This window comes from Nanorana parkeri, unplaced genomic scaffold, assembly GCF_000935625.1.
Source record: "Nanorana parkeri isolate BGI_ZX_2015 unplaced genomic scaffold, ASM93562v1 scaffold1295, whole genome shotgun sequence".
Taxonomy (NCBI): Eukaryota; Metazoa; Chordata; class Amphibia; order Anura; family Dicroglossidae; genus Nanorana; species Nanorana parkeri.
The window spans coordinates 303,481-326,791 of NW_017307563.1; the positions used below are offsets into that span (position 1 = coordinate 303,481).

Consider the following 23,311-nt stretch of genomic DNA (forward strand, 5'->3'; position numbering starts at 1 on the left):
GCGATTACTGCAAACACAAGACCAGCAGGCATAGCAAGTGGAAACCTGGATGAGGGGAAAAGGAGCTTCTGCAACCCACAGGAGAACTGAGCCACCTTAAAAGCCACCTTAAATATCTCCTTCCCCATTGACTTCAATGCATTTTGCCCAAATCTTATTTTTTGCATTTATTTTGAGAAAATGACAACTCTCAGGGCCCTTCCACGCCATACCATTTCCTGTTGTCGCAGTACCACGCGCTAGGTGCAAAAGGTGAGGGCTCTTTTTTGTCTAGGTGCTTAAATTAAAAGGCATACTCACCCGAACCTCGGAGCTGGATTGCTGGAGCATCTCTCCCCCTCTGCTGCAGTGATCTAAGGTCCCGCAAGCCATCACATCCACATATACACAGAGTATAGGATGTGATGACGCCGATTGACATGCCATCGCTGCTGTGGGAGGAGGAGACAGGCTGAGGGAGCACTGTGACAGCCAGCTGGCTCCGAGGCTCAGGTGAGTAGAACTATTATTTCGGACCCTAGGCAAAAACAAGCACTTAACCCTAGCATAGCAGGGGTAGCCCCACTGCAAGTTCTACTTTAAAAAGGTACCCCCATGCATTGCAGTGTGGTAAAAAGTAGTAGCGCATGCACAGTATCGTGCATTTAATGCATCGCTGTGGTGTGAATGGGCCCCCAGTTTGGCTCAGCCCTGCTAAAAAGAGAATTATGCTGCATAAGATCCAGTTCAAATATCTATAGAATTGTTTCACAAACCCACGCCATGGGAAATACACAAACGTATGTACACTGACCCTTACGAATGATCCAATGAAACTGGGGGGAAGGAACCCATGCATTAAAAATAGCCCAGGGCTTAGGATATGAAGGCAGGACAGCCATACAACGCATGTGCTATCAAAAAATGCATCCTACCCCTTATCAATGCTAAACAGCATGAATAGGAGAATCCCTGACCACCCCATGGCTGTTAGAATACCTCAACAGTGACTGCCAGGGCTAAAGCTGGGGGGGGGGGGGCAAACAGGGGGGGCATGTGCCTAGGGTTGCCACCTGTCCTGGATTAACCCGGACAATTCGGGTTTTGAATGCTGTGTCCAGGTTTCATGGCAGCAGAAACCCGGACACAAGATGTCAGGCAGACAGGGGCAACCAAAATTAAGATAGGGGCTACTGTCACCCCACTGAAAATAGTCTCAACTGTGATATTTACATATGAATGGCATCACTATTTATATATGAATAAGCCACCACTCATTCTCCCAAAAAAATGTCCGTGCGTCGCGTGTGTGTTCTGGTTTCGTTAGAAAAAAAAGGTGGCAACCTTACATGTGCCCCGGGCGCCACTGGGTGTGGATGGAGAACTTCTCCCTTGGTGGGGAGCAACTCTGAGCCTTTGCCCCGTGTGACAATGTCCAGTTTCCCCAATGGTGACTGCAGCTGATTGGCCAAGTGTCTTCGGGCCAGCTCCTTTGATACAAATCCATGAACTTTTGTTGACCAGACAGGTGCCGATGGGCCCACACACTGGTCAAATTCAAGCAGCGTATCACCAGCTTTATTTATCCATTGCTCCCTGAATGTTATAACCTACTGCACACTATAAGATGGTGTATAAAGTGTTCCAGCTGTTAGCAGTGCAGAGAAACCCTGGGGCAGCACGAGGAATTTTACTATCCTGCTTATGCCTCTTTACTTTACATCACTTGGATAAGCACTGACTACACAGCAAGTTTTTAGTAACTGAATCCTGCTACTTAAAATTTCTAGTGATAAATTAGTATATGTAAAAAATGTCAGCTAAGCAGATGGAACAAATGGCTCCCTTCGGAGTGAGCTACGCAAGTTATCATGTAGTATCAATCTCACATTATCACACAATACTCCATTCATATGCCACTACAAGGTCTACTACATGCTACTTGTGAAGTTTACTCCATAGGGAGCCATTTGTTTAGTAATCATCTGCTGCTGCAGCTTTGTAAAGATATGTCATCCGCACGCCAAAACCAGGGTGGAAAAAACTTTATTAGGAACATTTCGGGTCCAAGCAGGACCCCTTCACACAAAGCGTGCAACGTTTTGGGGCCCAAGCAGGACCCCTTCACACAATAAAGCATACAACGTTTTTAGACCCAGCAGGACCCCTTCACACCATGCGTGCACCATTTTGGGGCCAAGCAGGACCCCTTCACACCAAGCGTGCAACGTTTTGGGACCAAGCAGGACCCCTTCACACCAAGCGTGCAACGTTTTGGGGCCAAGCAGGACCCCTTCACACAATAAAGCGTGCAACGTTTTGGGGCCAAGCAGGAGCCCTTCACACAATAAAGCGTGCAACGTTTTGGGGCCAAGCAGGAGCCCTTCACACAATAAAGCATGCAATGTTTTGGGGCCAAGCAGGAGCCCTTCACACAATAAAAGAGAAACATTTCAGGGCCAAGTAGGAACCCTTCACAAAATCAAGTGTGCAATGTTTCAGGAGCAAGCAGCACCCCTTCCTAAGGTCCTGCGTGGCCCCAAAACATAGCACGCTCTATTGTGCGATTTTAACAGTATTATTGAATCTCCTTTCGGTGTGCAGATGATAAATCTTTATGAAGTTCATTGATGGTGCCATACATTGGTCGCCTCAGCACCTGCAATGGGTTGTGTTCCAGTATGGGGATTGATCCCTGGCAGCTCCAACCTATCCAGGTGGTTAAAAGTCACCCATGTAGCCCTAAAAGGTGACAACAGACAGGATGTACAGCACAGGCTCACCCTCCTGCCGCCTCGCTCTCCCCTCTCCGTCCTGACACTGGCTCAGCAGCTGGCTCCTCGCAGCCTCCAGTTCCTTCTGCTCCCTCTCAGCTTCCTCTAATTTGCCTCGCAGGGACTCAACCTCCGTCCGCAGCACGTCAAGGGCGCCTTGCAGCTCGGCAACCTGAATTCATGACCAAGCATTAACAACTCAGCAAACGTGATGCGGCAGCAGGGGATGCACCGTGCAGCTGCAACAAAACTTCTTCATCAAGTGCTCTATACCAAAAGGTACCCCCCACCACCACCACCTCCTCCGCCCCTCCACCAATCACCATCATGGGCTGAACAGCGAGGGATTATGTCAGGCAGATAAAGATTCTGGGTGGTGGAAACAATTGTCGTTTTAGTTTTCGATCTGATTGGAACTATTGCTTCTATTCTAAAAAAGATCGATGAGTGGAGAGAGGTTTTTTTGAGGTTCTTTACAAGAGAAAAACAAAAAAACAAGATAAGTGTGATAACAGGAAGATGCCAAATTTGGGAGGGTATTGCCAACTTCCTCTTTGTAGCTATTTTGTAACCAGCTAAAAAAAATATCAAACAATACATGAACATTGTTTCACTAGGAGGGAACTTTTGTTAGGTTTCACTTTGTCTCCGAATATTATTGCTGAGCAAACAAATTAGTATTTGTTTCTACATTTGGACATCTTATTTTAACAGTTCAGCAGGGAAGTTAACTGACCCCCTCCCCCCCCCAGATATCCAGGAGCTCCTGCTGGGGTATCAGGGGTGCGCATGGAATAATGGAATAGTCCAGCTCCCGACCAGCTATTAGACGGGGGGACTTGCTGAAATAACAACAACAGCCAGGGACCCCCAAAGAAATTTTTTTTTTTAGATTTAAACCAAATCCGTAAAATTTCACATTAGTATCTGCAGCTTTCATTAAATGAATCTCTAATGATGCTGCCATGAAGGTCCTTGTTGTAGTGTGACAACGCTCTGTCCCTGTCTGATCTATTGCGCTCCTGAGTTGTCACCCGAGTTTCCGATGGGAGACTACAAGTGGCCGTTTTAAACACACATTACACAGGCATGTTCCATTGTTGTCACCATCAGGAAACCCTCCCTGAGAAATGACACGCAGCCATTGCTTGAGTGCATGTAGACAGGAAGTGACTGTAAAGAGGCTGACTGAGATCAGCAGCACTGAGATGGAACAAAGGATGAAAAAAAAAAAAAAAGGTAAAAATAAGAATTTTGTTTAAACAAATGTGTTTCAGGTGCAGAGCAAATGGAATGTCATCCAGTCAGGGCTCACATGTACTTAATAAAAAGTTGTACGAATAAATATCTGATCAGAATCTGGAGAACAGAATGTTGGGTGTGCGCTGAATGAACAGGTCATGGATTTCAGTTTACTCATCTCTAATCCTGTGGGAGCACGGCCATACTGTGTCTGGGAGGAGTATTAAGCCTTCGTTTTTTTTCAATTATATTTATTTTTATGTAAAAGTAAAAAGAAATATAGAAGAGTCTGCAAGAATTAAAACACAACTCCCTCTCTGATCCCCCCAGAAATTCAAGTGTGTGAGATTTTATTCCTGGCTGACAGCGACACCTCAGGGCTCCCTCGGCCCCGGTAGCGACACCTCAGGGCTCCCTCGGCCCCGGTAGCGACACCTCAGGGCTCCCTCGGCCCCGGTAGCGACACCTCAGGGCTCCCTCGGCCCCGGTAGCTACACCTCAGGGCTCCCTCGGCCCCGGTAGCTACACCTCAGGGCTCTCTCGGCCCCGGTAGCTACACCTCAGGGCTCCCTCGGCCCTGGCAGCTACACATCCTGGCTCTCTCGGTCGTGGCAGCTACACATCCTGGCTCTCACGGTCGTGGCAGCTACACATCCTGGCTCTCACGGTCCTGAAAGCTACACCTCACGGCTCTTGGTCCTGAAAGCTACATATTATGGCTCAGTTGTGGTAGCTACACATCATGGGTCTCAGTCGTGGTAGCTACACACTATGGCCCTCAGCCCCGAAAGCTACACATCATGGCTCTCAGCCCTGATCGCTGCACATTATGGTCCTTGATGTTGAAAGCTACACATCATGTTTCTCGGTCCTGAAAGGCTAAAGTCACAAATGGCATTCTATGGCAATCACATGACTGGCTCCATGACTTGCCTCTATGCATAAGGTAGGATGACAGGTGAGAGTGGAAGCAGAGACATATGTAAAGAAATAAAGTTTGAACACAGTGGGGGGAATTTATCAAAACTGGGAGCAGAAAATCTGGAGCAGTTGCCCACGGCAACCAATCGGCATCCCTCTTCAGATTGCTCAGGTAAGATTTGAAAATGACAGAGAAGCTGATTGGTTGCAGTGCAAATTTGCTCCAGTTTGGATAAATTCCCCCCAACGTGTTGTATTTCATTTGTAGAGGAACAGCTATAAGTGACACACTGTACGTCAAGCTGGCTAGCAACAGGACAAGGTGCAGGGTTACCTGTCTGGACAGGTCCTCTTGTTGTGCGGCAGAATTGTGCAGCTGAGCGGAGATTTGGGTCTCTCGTCCCTCGGCTTCTTCTAGCTGCTGTCTGGCTGCTTCCAGCTCATGAGCCCTGTACAGATGAAGAGGGGAAACCACACGTCAGTGACATTTTGTGCGTCGGAGGATGTCTCACACCTGGGATCATGTTCTCTGCTCTTGCACAGTGATGTCATATGCAAAAAGCAGATAAAGCAGATAAAACAAATACAGCAGCCCTCAATGACCGGGCTTATCAGCGAACAAATACACACGGCACAGGATATATATGTCAGTATACAGCTGGGGAGGTCACCCTATAGAATCACAAACAGCCAAGGGCTCAACACAAAAGCAATATTTCAGTTTTGGGTGGAGGGTAGCTGACTCACTCCCCAGCTTGTTTGTATTTCTTGAGAACCCTAGAGAGGACTCCTCAACACTTGAGTTCCTAGCAACTCCTAACTGCTCCCTACATTAAAAGGGGTCCCAGACCTTTTAAATGTATTCTGTGTTTTAAAGCCTACAGCAGGAGAAGTGAGTCTCTAATTTTTCCCTACTGTGTCCAAAACTAAAATGAAAAAAAAAAATGGTCAGTTAACATGCACACAGACATTCCTGCAGCCAGCATGACTGTACATGTTCATAAACAGATCATCCTCATGAATGACCACAGTGTGTTTATGAATGGGTCAGCCTCATGAATGACCAATGTACATGTTTGTGAATGGATCATCCTCATAGAATGACCAGTGTACAGGTTTGTGAATGGGTCAGCCTCATGAATGACCAATGTACAGGTTTGTGAATGGATCATCCTCATAGAATGACCAGTATACAGGTTTGTGAATGGGTCAGCCTCATTAGTGACCAGTGTACATGTTTATGAACAGATTGTCCTCATGAATGACCAGTGGGCAGGTTTATGAATGGATTGTCCTCATGAATGACCAGTGTACAGGTTTGTGAATGGGTCATCCTCATTAGTGACCAGTGTACAGGTTTGTGAATGGGTCAGCCTCATTAGTGACTAGTGTACAGGTTTGTGAATGGACCATCCTCATAGAATGACCAGTGTACATGTTTATGAACAGATTGTCCTCATGAATGACCAGTGGGCAGGTTTATGAATGGATTGTCCTCATGAATGACCAGTGTACATGTTTGGTGGCCTGGATGATGTCTAATCAAAGATGGTGCCATGCTTCTGTAGAGAAAAGCAGATGAAGACATCAGGGGAAGTAGCGAGATCTCTGGGAGAGGTAATAAATACCCAGAAGTGTTACACTGACACTACTTAGCAGCACTCTATACAATTACATATACATGCTCACTGTGCACTGCTGTACTTTATATAATGATCAATGTGACACGAGTGTTGAATGATATATCCCAACACGTCTGGAAGCAACTCTTGGTTGCAGATGAAACAAAGCGTCTGGTGACAACCCTGGAGAATCTCATGGGGCTTTCTCCCGTCACTTCTTCCAGAGTTCTGCTACTTTTCAAAACTTTAGAGCTTTGAAAGCCTTTTAAGCGTCCAAAAGCCATTTTTCCAGATCCATAAAAAGGATGACAGATGGCCGAATACCATCACTTTATATCCTGCACCAGAGAAGCTCATTATGTACAGCGCTGTCAGAGGATCATCCAAACTCTCAGGAGACATTGAAATGTAAACGTCTTACAAGGTCAGCAAGTGACCCTGGAGAGCGGGCAGTATAGACTACCACCAGTAATCCAGGACAGGTGCAGGAAAGGGCAATGGAGGATCAGCTGTAACTTTCCTCCACCTGTGGATTAAGGGAAAGAATACAGAGGCAGTGAAGATTAGCAGGTTTTGTTCTAAACGCTTGCAGGTAGTATAAACACAGAGAAGATAATTTTCCACCCCAAAAGGAGATGGATTACATAGTCCTTGGGTCTGTTATGCTCTGCTGAGTAATTAAATTAGATGTTTACAGCGGATGATAAATACTGTAAACACGGCTCATAAAATGTCAAGGACAAATTACTCGGCGTACCTGTAAGGCAGAAACAAAATTAATGTTTGCAGTTAACCCCTTACTGGAGATGTGGAGTGAGCAACAAAATGTACATATACTATATGGCCAGAAGTATGTAGACCCTTGGTTCTCAACTGGTGGGTTGTGACCCAAAAGTGGGGCAAGACCCCGTATACAGTGGCTCCTCAGTCTCACCCTACCGCAGCATGGTCAGTTCTCAAGCCAAGCACCCATTCAAAATATGCAGCCCGGTGCAGTGTCCAGTAGGTGCTGGAACCGGAGTGCTGTCACATTCTAGTTCATGATACTTCAAGGGCACACAAGGGAGCTGTACAAGCATGTATGGATGGTGCTTAGTCACAGCACAACAGTCCACACTGGGCCTCGGGCCTAGGGCCTCGGATCCACCTTGTCTAAAAAAAAACAAAGTAATGAGACTAATGGAGGATTCCTTTTTTGCTTTGGTATAAAGAACATGTCCAGGATATGTGAAAGCAGCTTCCGGATCTCTAAGGAACCATTTAATGCCCACTGCACCCTTAAAACCGACGAAAGGCCACTTAAAGTGACACTAAACTCAGGGTTAAATCCTAAAAATACATTCAAATACCTTAACTATCAACAACAATGTATCTTATTTGTGTATCACTCGGCTGTAGATCCACAAATCATCTCTGAATTGGTGCCGACAGTGTCCTTCCTTCTGGAGGGGGGATACTTTTGTTCCCCATGGTCCCTGTATATGTTGTAAAGTAGCCACCACTCGAAACTCACTCCTGCGATTGACTACAATCTCACATTCAGTTTACTAATCTGTATTGAGATTGTAGCCCATCACGGGGCTGAGCTTGGAGTGTGACCATGGGGAACAAAAGTAGTCACCCTCCAGAAGGAAGGACAGTGTCAGCAGATAATTGGAGATCTACAACCGAATGATACACAAATAAGCCAATTTTCTTAATAGTTAAGGTACTTGAATGCATTTCTAAGTATTAGCACCTAAGTTTAGTGTCACTTTAACTTCCTCTTCCTAAATGTACTTCTTGAAAATGACAAAGTTATGCAGATAGTCTGCCATTTTTTGACAATTACAGGGAACTGAAAACTCAACTTTGCTCAATCCTAGAAACCAGAATCTGCAGATAAGCATCCCCAACCTCATTTACTTTTGTGAGCTCCATACTCTTTCCTGCTCAGTGTCTTCAGCCTTCAACTGAGAATAGAAGCATCACTGGTCGCCCTTTTGTTAGCGTTGCTCAAATACGTTGGCGTTTGCTTTGGACATCGTAGCTGTTCGGTTGTAGCTTTCAATAACTGGATATGCGGTGTCTGGGATAAATTTAGTGTTCATCCCAACAACCCTACCTCTATCATTCCTCTATGCACCGGTCTCTGTTAAAAGTGCACTTCTCAAAATTTAGCAAAGATCCTATAAGTGTGCTCCGGTGGAAGGAGATTTGGGCACACAAGCTGAAACTGGCTTTCTATAAACATTACACAGATAACAAAGGCAGATAGCAGCCAATATTCCTATTTAGATTACAGTCAGTGGGGAGCTTCAAAGCGTCCGAAGGAGTTTTTTCAGCATGAAGGATAGGCAAGCTGTAGCCAGATTCTCACACCATAAACAAACATGGAGCCGCCACACTCCCTGTACACACGGCACACTCCAAAATAATCACCGAACACAGGAGAGGACAACACCGGGGGCCTCAGACTACAACCTTCTAGAAGAGGACTCCTGCACTGCCAATAAAATTTACATTTATAACAGATTCAGTCTAACAGGTCATTTTTTTTTGTAGATCTATTTAAATAACAGTACAAACAATGAAAATGTAAAAGAAATAAGTCTCTTTAAAAGTCTGTATAAAGATTATACATTATGTGGTGTCCAAATGTCCCAAAGTGTTGTAGACAAGACTGGAAAACGGAAATAGAGAGAACTTGCTAAAGTAAAAGCTTTACAATATTTATAGCTTTAAACTTGTTTTTAACCAGACCAAATACATAGGAGGACACACACACACTAAAATTGTGTCTAGATGTTCTAATGTTAATAATGTTATTAATTTTGCCATTAAAAATGTAAGATGCATATTATACTGTGTGTATGTATTATATACAGTGTGTGTGGAGATATAGATATTATAGTTTCAAAATAAAAAATATATACTATAAGTAAACTATAACTAATAAAGAGAATGTAAAACTGACTGAACAGAAAACTGGAATGAAACATGAGACTGTTCGAGCTCCTGTGTATGAACCAAGCTTTCACACTGGTCCCTCCCCTCATTTTAGCAGCCTGTACAGACACTCTAAATGGAACAATTTGGAATGTCAGTTCCTGCGCACAGGATGATGGGTAATTAGAGGTGCAGGTAATAGCGAGGCTTTGGGAACAGGACAGAGTAATACGTTATGAATTCAGGAACAGAGTTCTCTGACCTGGAGGAAAGTTCCTTCTTCAGGTGGAGCTGCTCTGTCTTCATCCGTCTCACATTCCCAGACATCTTGATGAAGTCGCAGTCCATAGACTCCATGTGTTTGTCCAGCTGACGCAGCCTCTGCTCCCAGTTTGCCTTTTTCTCCTTCATATCAGCTGTTATCACCTAAAAAGAGAGCAGAGGATGAGGATGACCACAGATAAATGTTTAAAAAAAACACCACAAAAAAAACCTTTGGCTTTATTTAAAGGAAGGGTTAATTAAATCAGGATTAGTGGTGGTGCTCATTAACAGCATGACAGCAGACTTAATTCATAGGCATAGCACAGTAGAATGTCAGCTCTGGGGGGCGAGAGCCTGGATAGCGAGCCTCGAGTACAGATACCTTACCAATGCCAGGGCTATTATGGAATTACTCCGACCAAATTTACCTCGATCATCTTCCTGGATAAATCCTTCACATCAATATCGGAGGTGATCAGACTCTGTATGGACTCGAGAAGCTTGTCTGCCATCACACATGTGTCACCCTGCTGTGAAGAGACAAATCAAAAGGCCATAAAGCGGATGTTCAGTTTTGGAAAATACATTTTAAAAGTTTGATGCAAATCTCTTTGGGTCTCTCGGTAACTTTACAGCTCTGCATGAATAAACCCCTCACAAGGGGGTGCTGCCTGCACTGGGTGACACCAAAATGACTGACCGTTATTTTGGGGGTCACTCCTCTAAAAAGTTGGGCAAGAGAGCCCTGAAAGCAGTACTAGAGAGGAGGGGACCCGGCGGCATACCTTATCCCACCAAATGAACTTCCGGTCCTCTCTTGCGCGTGCATCATGTCATACGCATGTGTAATGTCCCAGCAGGTGACACCCAGCCTGGGGGCACCTCTGAAACCCCTGACATGTCACAAAATACAGCTCCAACTTTTATCATTAAAAAAGCCATCCCCGAGCAACAGCCAGTGACTTTGCTTTGGTTGAGATGTCATCAGTCTGCTGCAGGCAGGAGGAAGCGTTTCCTCAGTCTCTCCTCCACCAGTAATCAGACTGTACATTGTGACATTATTGCAAGTCACAAGGTGAGAGGCTGCAGCTGATCGGTGACTGCAGATGGTGACCCTGGATGATGACTGAATAAAGATGGCGCTGTTGTTCTGGAGAGAAAAGCAGATTAAGACATCAGGGGGAGTCCTGTGATATGTAATAAATACCTGGAAGTGTTACACTGACATGAGCATGCTGCAGTCAACTAAACAAATCTGAGGATAGGCCAACTGTAAAGTAAATAATGGTTTAAAAAAATATTTATATTATTTAAATATTACATTATTACATTTAGAATTGAAATAGGATTTACAACCTTTTAAAGATTTCACTCTACAATGTATTACAACCCCTTGCGGACCCCCTTCCTCATTCGGAGCCCATTCTTGCTCTCACCATCGTCTGCAGGATGGCTTTAAACTCAGCACCGGGTTGTTCATGTCCCGGTCCCTGGAGCAACAGGAGAATCTCACGGTCCAAGGTGACGTCGAGGGCGGACGATCGTCCTGAGAAGAATGTCCCTTCGGCAGTGGTGACCTGGTCAGGTGACAACATTGGGGAGCTAGGTGAGCAAAGCAGACATAGTGGGTAAGGCTGGACCAATTATACTCTGTACAGCATGCACATACCTCCGGAGACTGTTGTGCGTATTCCAGCTCTGTGTGCAGCGAGCTCAGACCACCATTAATGATGCGGTTTAACTTGTACGTAATTGGGGAATTGATGCCGTTCCTAGAGAGAAGATGGAGATCTTAGAGGACTTTCACTTCTCTGCCTTCAGAACCCAACTGCACACAGAGTTCAAATTTTACATTACTATACTTGTATATAATCAAAATGATAAATTAATATAATTCAATCACGTTTAAAGGACCTTCTTGGAAGGCTCTGTAAAAATGGTGGCAAGGTGATGCAATACTTATCACTGGTATGAGAAACCACATATGGGCAACGAAACAGGAAGCAAGGCTCACTTCCTTTGACCTCAAAATCAGTTATGGATATATTTGAGTGGTCAATGATGACACAAAGTAGTAATCTTTGCATCATAAATATGAAGGTTATTACTTTTAAGTAAGAAGAAGGAAAAAAATAAATGTATACACGTTCCATTATTGTCTGTTCTACAAATCCCAACTGTTGCAGATTGGCAGTAAGGGGGTACACATAGATATCAGCAGACTGCATTTGACCGCAGCAGTTTTTGGTCATTAAATAGTATTTTTCTACAGGGTTACAGTATTTCCTTTATCAGCCGGTTGCCATATCACTGAAGAGCATTCAAAATACGTACGACAGAAGCTCCTGCTCCATCTGCTGCAGATTGTGCTCCAGCTTGTTCTTCTCCAGTCTTAGATTCTGAAAGGTTAAAAGGAGAAGATGGATCGTGCGGGACAATAATACACATTCCAGACGTTTCCCCAAACCCCAGAAATGGTAACAAATTTATGAAGTTTACAAAACTGGCTCAACGATATGAGAAACCAGCAACAGACGGACAGAGATAATGGAGATACAAAAAAAACACACACCACATACAATAAAAATCAACTTTCTGCCATTACCTCAATAACAGAACTGTATTCCATCAACATGGACTTCAACTCCTCCACATACAGATCTTTCTGCAACACAACCAAATACTTTAATTTACTTTCTATATATTTGTAGGGCTCCGACATATTCAACCCACCACAGACAGACTGACTATTATTATACATTTATATAGCTCTAACATATACCATAATGCTGTACAGAAAATACAGAGCCAGTCACCTCAGTCTCTGCACCAGAGGAGCATACACTCTAATATCCTGCCACAGTCACATACCATTATATACCTCAAATATACTATAGTGCTGTATAGAGAACACTGAGCCAGTCACATCAATCTCTGCACCAATAGAGCTTACACGCTAATGTCCCACCACAGTCACACACAATTATTAAACATTTATATAGCTCCGATATATACCATAGCGCTGTACAGAGAACACTGAGCCAGTCACATTAATCTGTGCACCAGAGGAGCTTACACTCTACTGTCCCCTCACAGTCACATACTATTATTCATATATGTAGCTCTGACACATTACATAGTGCTATACAGAGAACAATGAGCCACTCAGATTAGTCTCTGCACCATAGGAGCTTGCACTCCAATATCCGGCTACAGTCACACACAGTTATTATACTTTTATACAGCTCCGACATATTCCACAGTATTGTACAGAGAACAATCAGCCAATCACATCAGTCTCTGTACCAGAGGAGCTTACACTCTAATGTCCCATCACAGCCCCCCACTATTATACATTTATATACCGTAGCTCTGACATTCTGCACAGAGAACACTGAATCAGTCACATCAGTTTCTGCACAAGACAATAACACCATCCCCGAGGATCCCAAATCTCTCCTGCCCATTGGCCAATTCAGGGAGAAGAGCTCCATGCTTGTATAGTCCTGCAGCAGCAGAATGAAGTCTCAGCCATATGTTCAGTGATGGCTTTTACTGGATGCACATGCTGAAAGTAACTCAAATCTTATGTATCATCTGCAAATATCAGGCTGTGTATGGCCGCTCTGACGTTTGTCACTTTGCTTGTAACTGTGTGCCTAGACTAATTGATGGAAGAAATATCCAACAAAACTTCAGCCTCACCACAAGGAGCCCGGCATCCTTCTTCTGCAGTGTGCCCTCAAACTCCGTCAGCTGTATCTGCAAACAAAACATTAAATACAAGAAATGAGAACTAGAAAAGCAGTCAGGAGCACCATCTGGAGATGGAGAAAGAGACTTCCAGAAGTTTTTTTTTTTTCTAGAAAAGAGGCAATTTTCATGACTCCATCCTATAACCGGCCTGGTGCTTCTCACATGGCCACCTATATTGGCTGGTGGCGAGTCCTGTGCAGATGCAGCCAAAGCCCGGGGGTCATATGTGATGAAGGTGACCTTCAGGCATGTGAAGATCCACACTCTCAATAAGGGGCAGATGGGGTTCAGCTTTTAGGAGAGAGCTCCAGCCGAAGACTTTTTTTTTTTTTAAAGTTTTTAAGTATTACTATTGTCGAAAAGCTCTCAATGCATGGTTGCTCGAAGGCAGCGACTGTTTACCTGGAGAACCTCCGCTTTGTCAGAAACCTCAGAAAGGGTCTTCCTGACTTCTTCCACTTCCAGGGTGCTACGGTGATTCTGTGACCAAATTTAAAAAAAAAGAAACTCAAAAAGTTACAAGAACAACTATGACATATCCTGGACCCGTTCTTGTACCAGAAAGAGCCCCTCGTTAGTTAAAATGGTGTCAGATATTGAGGAACCACATCGCATACCGTTTGCTTCTCAACAAAGTCATGTTTTGTCAGCACTGACATGGTGGTCCTATAGCTTTCGTTGGAAAATCTTGTACAGGTGAATAACATGAATACATAAAATCTTATGAGAAGGTTTTTGTAGAGATTAGTGGTCTGGCAACAAGATCAGTAACAGAAGATGCTGGGATGGGCACTTACCTCTTCCTGTAAGGAACTGATCTTGTGAATTAAAGCAATGTTCTCCTTTTCCTGAATAGGCAGAAAACATAATCAGCTGTCCACACTTCTAGAAGAAAAATCACAAAACGAGCCCAACATGTCCTGCATTTCCTATGTGTGTATAGGGGAAAAACGAATCTGCCATTATAGGAAGGGAATCTTTAAGAGTAATAAGAGCAGTTTAGTTGGGGAATGTTTTACAAGCTACAATGAGATGCACTATATGGCCAAAGATATGTGGACACCCTTTCAAATAATGGAGCTCAAGTATATGCAGATAACGGTATTGTTAACCCTGCAACAAAGACATTTTAGACAATTGTGCTCTTCCAACCTTGGGGTAACAGTGTGGTGAAGGCCATCTTCTGTTCCACCATGACACCCCTGTGTAAAAAGCCAGCTCCATATAGACATGGTTTGACCAGTTTGGTGTGGAGGAACTCCAGTACCCTGCACAGAGCCTTAACCTTAACCCTACTGAACACCTCTACAATCAACTGGAACAACAAATGTGAGCCATGTCTTCTCATCCAACATCAGTACCTGACCTCACAAATGGGCACACATTCCCACAGGTACTCCAAAGTCTTGTGGAAAGCCTTTCCAGAAGAATGGAGGCTGTTAATAGTCACAAGGGGGTTGGAGCAGCTCTACATTATTGGGCATGGTTTTGGACTGGTAGGTCCAATGAACTCAAATACGTGCGATGGTTCACAAACCTTGGCCCATAGTCTAATTTTAAAATTTTACAGCTGCATAAGTTCAATACAAGAAAAGGGTGGTGAAACACTTCTAAAATGTGGGGTATATACCCAATACCAGGATCCACAAACAACCACGTCTATAATGGAAATGTAGCATTTTATCACACCATACACACTGCTGATACACCTAGGTTATTCTGATGGCACTGGACAGTAACATATTCAATCAGCATTCGGTTTGCTACTCCATCCCTCGGTCCAGCAGTGTTGTGGTAGACACTGCACAGCCTCCTCCCCCCTGGTACCTTGTGGTGCCTCTTTATGTTGGAGCGTCACTCACCATCTGCTTGTTCTGGGCCACCAACTTGGCTTTGGCCTCCTCCAGAAGATTCATGTTTGATTTCATCTCCTCCAGCTCACCCTTCAGGGCCCGAGCTTTGCTAATGGACTGCTGGGCGCTATAAGACAATCCGAGAGAGCTCAGGGTCACAACTTACCATACTTTTGGGAGCCAGTCTTGGGAGAACCAAAACCAGCACTATGCAGACAACATAAAATGAATGCAGAAGAATGTACATTTGTTATTTATAGAGTGTGTTTTTATGTATACATTTTAGTGCTCATCACACCCTTACAAGCCTTATTTACCGTTATAAAACACTTGAAATAGCTTATACCTAGACAGCTTCACCAGGACTAGAAAATGGCACCTGCAAATGCTGGAGGTCAACTTTTCTTTAAAACATAGCCGGTTACTACTCTAGATAAAAAAGGTACTGAGCCAGCGAAGTCCGGACTTATGATGTACATATTTCTTTTGGTCAGCAACAGGCTGGATTCACACTATGGTGGTCCGTTAAGTTGACTGGGATTATGTTGTGCATTAACATACGTTAAGACAGCAAATTCTTTTTGAACAGACTGCCTAACGCACCAAAAAAAGGTCCAAGCACCATTTTTAATAAAGCAATACACCACAACACATGGTAATCCATAGCCACGAATAGTAGTGTGCTGCAGCGCAGACACATTGGGGTGCAATTCAGAATGGCAGAATGAATGGCACTGCATCGCACAAATGCGCATAATCCACGTTACGGCAACAAAACAGGTTTAATCCAGCATTGCTAAATTATGAAGGATGAGGATGACAGGAGCTAGCACTTCCAAAGAGGTCAGGGTGCAGTTAATAGGTGCGCCGAATTAGTCAACCTCAACCCTGACCTGGGACAATTAAAAAAGTCAGCAATGGCACTTCCATATTTTTTTTGTCCCGACAGGTTCATATTAAGTATAGTAACAGCCTTCAGTTTGATGAAGACCAGACCGACTTGAGGAAAACTTTGGCAGACAGTCTCCTGTGTAATGTTTATGGCTAATAATAAACTGCCAGTCCACTCCAAATTTTACAAAATTAAAAAGGAATATTTTCTAAAATGGTCCACTGGCACCAAACATTGCATTCAACAGTTACAGCTAAAAGATGGTCAAAAACAAAAACCATGGGTTAAAAACAAGAGTCATGTGTAGTCTAACTGCTTGGTGTCCTTGGTGTATTTCTTCCCAAATCTGTCTAGTAATCTAAACTTTATCTCTGCAGAGGAGCTTCCTATTATAAAGAGTGGTCACTGCTCCTCTTTCCTTGTGCAGGGTGACTGGTCTTGTGTCCGCCCCCTCCGGAAGTAGGAGGATCTGCTGGGTCCCACCCATGGCTCTGCATGGGATATGTGCAGCACAGTGATGAGGCCACTGCTACTGTAACAAGAAAATACCTGGGTTGGCCAAGGTATTTGTGGCACACAGAGGATTTCTACCCTTGGAGGCTATTGAGGAATACATTTAAATTAAATTTGTGTGCCCGGAGTTCAGCTTGAAGATCCCCCAGATCTTGCTGATAAAGCCTAAAGGAAAAAGAGAAGGAATGCCAGTGATGACTTCTGTGACTCCGAGCAGCATTCAAAGTGCTGTTACCTAGAAGAGTGAAGGTCACTCAGTTAGCTAATGTACAAGTAGATGACCGTCTGGTGCAAGGGTGGGTAACTGGCCCTCCAGCTGTGCTTTAACTACAAATCCCACCATGCCCTGGCCTCTAGGAGGTATGCCTGTAACTATCAGTCTTGGAAATACCTCATGGGACTTGTAGTGCCACAACAGCTGGAGGGCCAGAGATGCCCACCCCTGGTCAGGGGAAATGCAAATGATTTCCTCCAGCCAAATAGATATGAAAAGATAGAGGGGAATTGATCAAATCTGGAGCAGATGTGCATGGCAACCAATCAGCTTCAGTTTGTCCAGTTAAGATTTGAAAATGAAAGGGAAGCTGATTGGTTTCCATGTACAGCTGCTCCAGATTTTGTCTGATCCAGTTTTGATAAATCCCCCTCATTGTCTAAGTGAATTGAAGGGGCATCACACAATCCGGATTTAAGAAAGCATAAAGGAATGGAAGGATGGACACTAGCTTCATATCACATCACACAGTTTGCACTTTGAAACAATTTCTCACTGTCACACCGCAGATTGAGGAGTCGTGCAGAAGTCACACCGGGAGGACACGATCTCCGGTCACCATCTATGTACAGAACTTTGTTAAACAAAATCCTATTTCCATATGTAAATACGACAGTACAGCAGTCCATCAGAGGTCTGTGGTGTCATTGTTTTGAAGCGATGGCGGAGACAACTCATTTATCATTTCCGCCATGTGAGGCTACAACAAAAAGTCAATCTTATAAAAAGAGCTACAAATCCCATTAAAAAAACATGTACAGAGCAGTTTTCTAACACAATGTGATGCACAAGCCTCGTAGGAAAAACAAAAGCAACCTTTACCTTTCCTGACCAAGTCTTCCTTCATTTGTGTCTCACACGCTCCCCCTCCCAGACACTGCAGCTCACAGTGGGAGGGTTTCAGCAGTAGCAGCAGTGCGGCCAATCCAATAAGCAGTGGGCAGGACTAGGTGTGGCCAGAGGATGATTGACAAGCTAAAGGCCTGTGAGTTAGCAGTGACCAAGTTCACAACCATGACCCCTTTTTTTGAATCCCACTGTAGTACAAACAGTCACTGCTTACATAAGAGTGGCAACTCTGCTCTGAATTCAGGAGCAGTGCAGCATCATTGCCACCCCATTACATTAGGTGGACTTCACTGGCAGGATTAACAGGTAGTGGTGGGATTTTGCAGGGGGATAAATCTGTAAGGAAAACCTAAATAGGCCATAGTTCTACTTTAATGATCCAGACATCTTTGACTAAGGGCACCCACACACTTAAGGATATCTAAATACAAAACTTTCTCTTTTAATTCTAGTTGGCAAATAGTATAAACCCATTAGTATTTTTTACTTTTGTGTCTCATAGGGGAGATTTCCCTTCTATTCCTGTTATGGAGACACAACATCAAGTGAGGAAATCTTCACAAATTGAGAATAGAGCCCCTCTTGGACAGTTGTCACCTGAACAAGTTTCCCCATTCGAAGATTGCCCCTCTATTCCTGCTCTGGTGATGAAGAATTTGGACCCTCCTTAGCATCTTGTCTTGAATTGTATTGTAACTAATACCTTCCTTATATTATAAAGCAATGCGCAAACAGTTAGGGCTATAAAAATCCTGAATAATAAATAATAATAATAAATACTACTACATTTGCCATTACTTTTTGACAAGGACAATGGTCACCAGAACAAACAAATAGCGAATCTTGCCTATAGAAATGCAGATTACAATAAAGTGTGGACATAACTTATTCGCACCTCAATCACAAAAAATGTTTTGGCCACAGATATACTTTAAAAGGTCATCTAGATGGCCACCCACAAAGAATAAAGCGGATTGAGGCAGAAGCTTCAAGGCTCTGCTAGACTTACAGATTACCTGTAATAGAAAAGGAGAACCTGTAATAGAAAAGGAGAACCCCAGAGGTAGAGATGTGGGGATGATAGCCAGTCTATCCAAAACCTAATATAATCTATACTTATTATATTAGGTTTTTTAAACTGTCCAATCATATCTCCCTCTTAGATTCCAAACCAGTTGACTTCGATATGTTAATTTCAAAATTACTCTAGAACAAGCCAACGCATTTCGGGAGTTTTGAGGTATCCTTCGTCAGGGGTTTGAGATTCTGGGGGTAAAAGATCCAAAACTAGCTGCTGGAGCATCCTTGATACACACAAGAGATTAAACCAATTTTTGGTTCAAGTACACCTTCATCTGATGCTCTCTCTATCCCATATCTACGTATCCGGACCTCCTCCCAGGGGCCACTTAATGTTTGATAGCTGCCTTACCAGAGTCACAGCAAGAAAACAAAACTCAACCTTCACCGAGAGATTTAACCTACTGGGATCTAGCTTCTCACAACTGCAGATATAAACTGTATTCAGTCAACACTCATTTCATGTCCATGGAAACCCTAATGGAGGCTCACCAGAGGCCTTCAACGATTCTAGAGATTTAAACTTCAACAAGTGAAATAAAAGGTCGGTTCCTTTGGGGGGAAGACATTGTCCTACACACACAGCTCACATCCTGTCCAACAGATATTTGGAACGGTGTTTTGTGGCATGTGGATAATAAGCAACATGATCAGGTCATGAATGGTCTTCCCTCTAGGGTCAGGAGAACCATTACCTCTTCCACTGGCTGCACAGTTCCTCGTTCTCCTCCTGCAGGCGCTGGTTGGTCTCTTCCTGCGCCTCTACGGCGATCTTCAGCTTGGCCTTCTCTTGCTGCAACTTCTGATTGTTGTACTGCAAGTCGGCAACACAAGTGATGAGGTCCGAAGTGTCACTGCAGAGACAAGTCACAGATTATGAGGATACCACCCTGCGTTTTAGATATACTCACCACCCTTTAAAAAAGGGGAATACATAAGGGCACTACAAAGCAGGATAGCCTGGCCAGGAGAGCTTCCTCTCCATGAAAACCATAGTATGATGTAATTAGGCATTTTTAATATAGGCCGTGGATGGCAAGATAACCGCTTTACAGTGTGTTGCCGAGACAAGGTAAGCAACTGCACTGAGAGCAAAGGCTGAACAATGAATGTTGTCCTGCTGATAACACAATCTCAGTGCAAGCCTACCACAGTCTTTGACTGAAATCATAGTCTCCAATTATATGAAACACCCACAATGCTCATGGCAATCAGAGACAATGTCATCTTTGCATGTTTAACCATGCATGAAAATAAACAAACACACACACACACACACACACACTACTAAAATTGAAAAAAAACTAAACTAAAATCAAAACAATTGTAAAATTAAGGCCTTCTGATCACCTCCAGCCTCTTCGACCACTTACTGTCTACATATACACACTCCAGTGTAGGCTTCACATCAATGGTCTGGGCTGGATTTCTGATAGGGACAAATGATTGGCCATGCATGGACAATATCTGTTGGAATAGCCACTTGTATTCTCCTACAGGGAGCATGTGATAGAGTGACACAGGAGCACAACTGGAATATAGGGACAGTGTGTTGTCACCCAATAACAGGATGCACCTGAACAAGGACCTTCATGGAAGCATCACCAGCTTTTATTAAAAGCGCTCAATATTTAAAAATGTTTAAAATTACTAACATGTATATGAGATTTTAGTAATTGGGTTTATATCTACATTATATGCAACTTTCTATGTCAAACTAGTATAGAAGAAAGTTGGGTGGGATGAGCTGGTAAAACTGGGTGAAGTCCCCCAGAAGTAAAAGCAATAGTCGACTATTCAATATAAATGGGTCCCATAGGTGAGATGGTTTGTAGATGGCCAAGTTTAAATAATGTTCCCCATTAAGACTTCACACCCTGGAGTGGTGTGAACACCGATCTTCAGAATCTGAGAATGTTCTTCACACATGGGAGTTTTAACAGTCATTACAGGAGGCATCAATGGAAACAAAACTACTATTGCACAAGGTCTTTGCATAATAAGTACAACCGAAAGCTTAAAATAGGGAAGTTGGCGATATTTTAGGAAAATTAGATGATTAGCAGGTAGGAGGAAGATAACTAGCTTCAAGGAGGCCACAACACAAACATCTATATCCAGTGTCCTGTAGACTTGAACGTGGCACTCGGGGCATGTAGAAAGTTTCACTGAGCGAGGTCTCAGACTCTCCTTTTATACATGAAGCTTAAAGTAAATGCGCCGCTGAAGATTTAAAAAAAAAAATGTGTTTAGCACTGTCCTCATGGAACATATCTGGTCAATTTCACAGCGGACGTCTTTAATATCAAAATAATTATATTGCGAATTAGTGTTCCAGAATCTTTTTTAGGTGCATCCCTCTGTAGATCTAAGGAGACTTCTTGCAGTAATTCTGCTGTATTCACATTTGAAGCTTAAAATGCCAGATTTAAACAAAAAGAGGTATGAACTATATATCTTCTAGGTTCCCCTTCAATCTTAGGATCATAGTATCCCTGGTCAAATGTTAAAGAACGTGGCTGTTTCTATTTGGCCCCATCATCTCACTAGGCCTGGCTGCCAGGAGCTGCCCAAACAATACTTCAGAACTTTGCTGCTCTGTAACAGCCCGGTTCAGGTTTCCTTTGACTTAAGTGGGACTTTTGGTTCAGAAATTCCACATTTTGGAGGTTGACATTTTTTAAACATTTAGCTGAACTGCAACTGAGTGACATTTTCAGAACGTCATCCATTCCTATGTATTATCAGTACATGGAAATGTTCTTCATTTATACATCTAAAATTTACTGCAAGAAAATGATTCTACAACATGTTATCATCTGCTGCATCTCTGCTTTGTATGGACCGCCACTGATAATAAATGTAATTATAGCAAGTGTGAGACTCTTCCTCCCTCTGCTGGACAAAATGTGTATGGTGGAAATAGGTAGACATGGGCGACACCCTTTATTTTTCAAGTGATCCAATTTAAGATGCAAGACTATTACTTCAATGTCTTGAAAATGATATACCAGGATATCAGCCAACTTTAAAAAGTCATGTTGTGTAATGTCTGAACCTTAACGCAGATAAAACCCCAGTTTATATTCATGGAATTAAAAAAATCAAACCTGATCCCTTAAAAGGTCACAAGAATCACACAAGAAGGACAAGGCCACTGAAAAAGCATGAATGGGATCAGTTTAAAGAACCAATCCACCCAAAAGTCATTTTAGTTGCAGGTGAAGTCTGGTGCGCTGCATCTGACTTCACTTGGGTACAGATGGGGTGCAAAGCTCAGCACAGGGATGGTGGGAACCCCTCACAATGGACACAGGAGGTGTACAGCCCTGGGCACAGCAGGTGTAAAGACCAGGTAACTCAGTTTAGGGATGGAGGCTGCCCCTCATAATGGACATTGCAAGTGTACAGGCCCAGGAACCCAATGCAGCTATGGTAGGAGCCCCTCAAAAAGGGCACAGCAGGTGTATAGATCTAGTAGTGCAACTCAAATGGTCAGTATTTATGGAGCCAAATTTAACAAGCTCTTCTGTTGTACATGATTCTGTGCAACCCTTTTATCAAGACCTCGAGAGGGCTGAGCTGGAACCTGTGTATACACTGACTGCCTTTCACAGGCTCAGTATAAGGGCGAATCACATCATTGGGAGACAAGTGGCAATGTGAGCAGAAGGCGGTATGAAAATTACAACCATTCAGCAGGCAGACTAAGTCCATGTAAATACAGAATGCTCAGGCAAAATTCTTACTAATACAAGTTATTAGCACAGAACTTCATATGAAGAAAAAGGTCCCAAAGCAATAGACCTGAGGTACTTTGGAAGACAGACCCCCATACCTGGATATATAATAGAATGCGATCACTCATTGCTCCCCATCACACGACCTCCACCAAGCACTTAGAGAAGCAAACTCCCTTCATAGTGACAGAGGAAACTTATCTGACTACATCAGATTTCTGAGAAAGTCAAATAGTTACCACAACAGTGACAACATTGCAAAGGATCTTTAAAGAGAACCTGTCACATTGTACATTCGCTGGGACCTGGTGACACAAGACTATACATGAGCAAACCCGTATTGAGAGAAGTACATGCCGGGGCACAGCTGACCTTCTGAAGCTACTAGGTTTCTGGCTGTCCTGCCGATTGTCTGGCTTCACTACTTTGAGTCGACGATTGGGAACAAGTATTTAGATCACTTCACTCTGTGCGCTTGTTCCAAGTCGAGGACTCGAAGAGGAATTCATCATCGGCAACCCCCGTTTTTGGCCCAGCAAAAGTTCCATTACAATCCGCTTTGCCCATAATTTTGTATAACATATGTATATTATTATATTTGTGTGCTCTCTCTCTTTTGGCACA

General features: G+C 43.5%; 1 protein-coding gene across 1 annotated transcript in view; it reads right to left on the minus strand.

The window, feature by feature from the left end:
• The window catches only part of LOC108797551 (lymphoid-restricted membrane protein), a 64,546-nt gene that overhangs the window by 37,537 nt on the left and 3,698 nt on the right, over positions 1 to 23,311 (minus strand). Inside the window, exons 6-19 of the mRNA XM_018569162.1 lie at positions 19,643 to 19,801; positions 15,349 to 15,466; positions 14,284 to 14,334; positions 13,889 to 13,966; positions 13,436 to 13,492; positions 12,336 to 12,395; positions 12,065 to 12,129; positions 11,400 to 11,502; positions 11,167 to 11,307; positions 10,803 to 10,880; positions 10,159 to 10,260; positions 9,729 to 9,892; positions 5,251 to 5,365; positions 2,763 to 2,925 (exon numbers count right to left, since the gene is read on the minus strand). Of these exons, the coding sequence (XP_018424664.1) occupies positions 2,763 to 2,925; positions 5,251 to 5,365; positions 9,729 to 9,892; positions 10,159 to 10,260; positions 10,803 to 10,880; positions 11,167 to 11,307; positions 11,400 to 11,502; positions 12,065 to 12,129; positions 12,336 to 12,395; positions 13,436 to 13,492; positions 13,889 to 13,966; positions 14,284 to 14,334; positions 15,349 to 15,466; positions 19,643 to 19,801 (1,454 nt within the window). The remainder of the gene's footprint in view (positions 1 to 2,762; positions 2,926 to 5,250; positions 5,366 to 9,728; positions 9,893 to 10,158; positions 10,261 to 10,802; positions 10,881 to 11,166; positions 11,308 to 11,399; positions 11,503 to 12,064; positions 12,130 to 12,335; positions 12,396 to 13,435; positions 13,493 to 13,888; positions 13,967 to 14,283; positions 14,335 to 15,348; positions 15,467 to 19,642; positions 19,802 to 23,311) is intronic.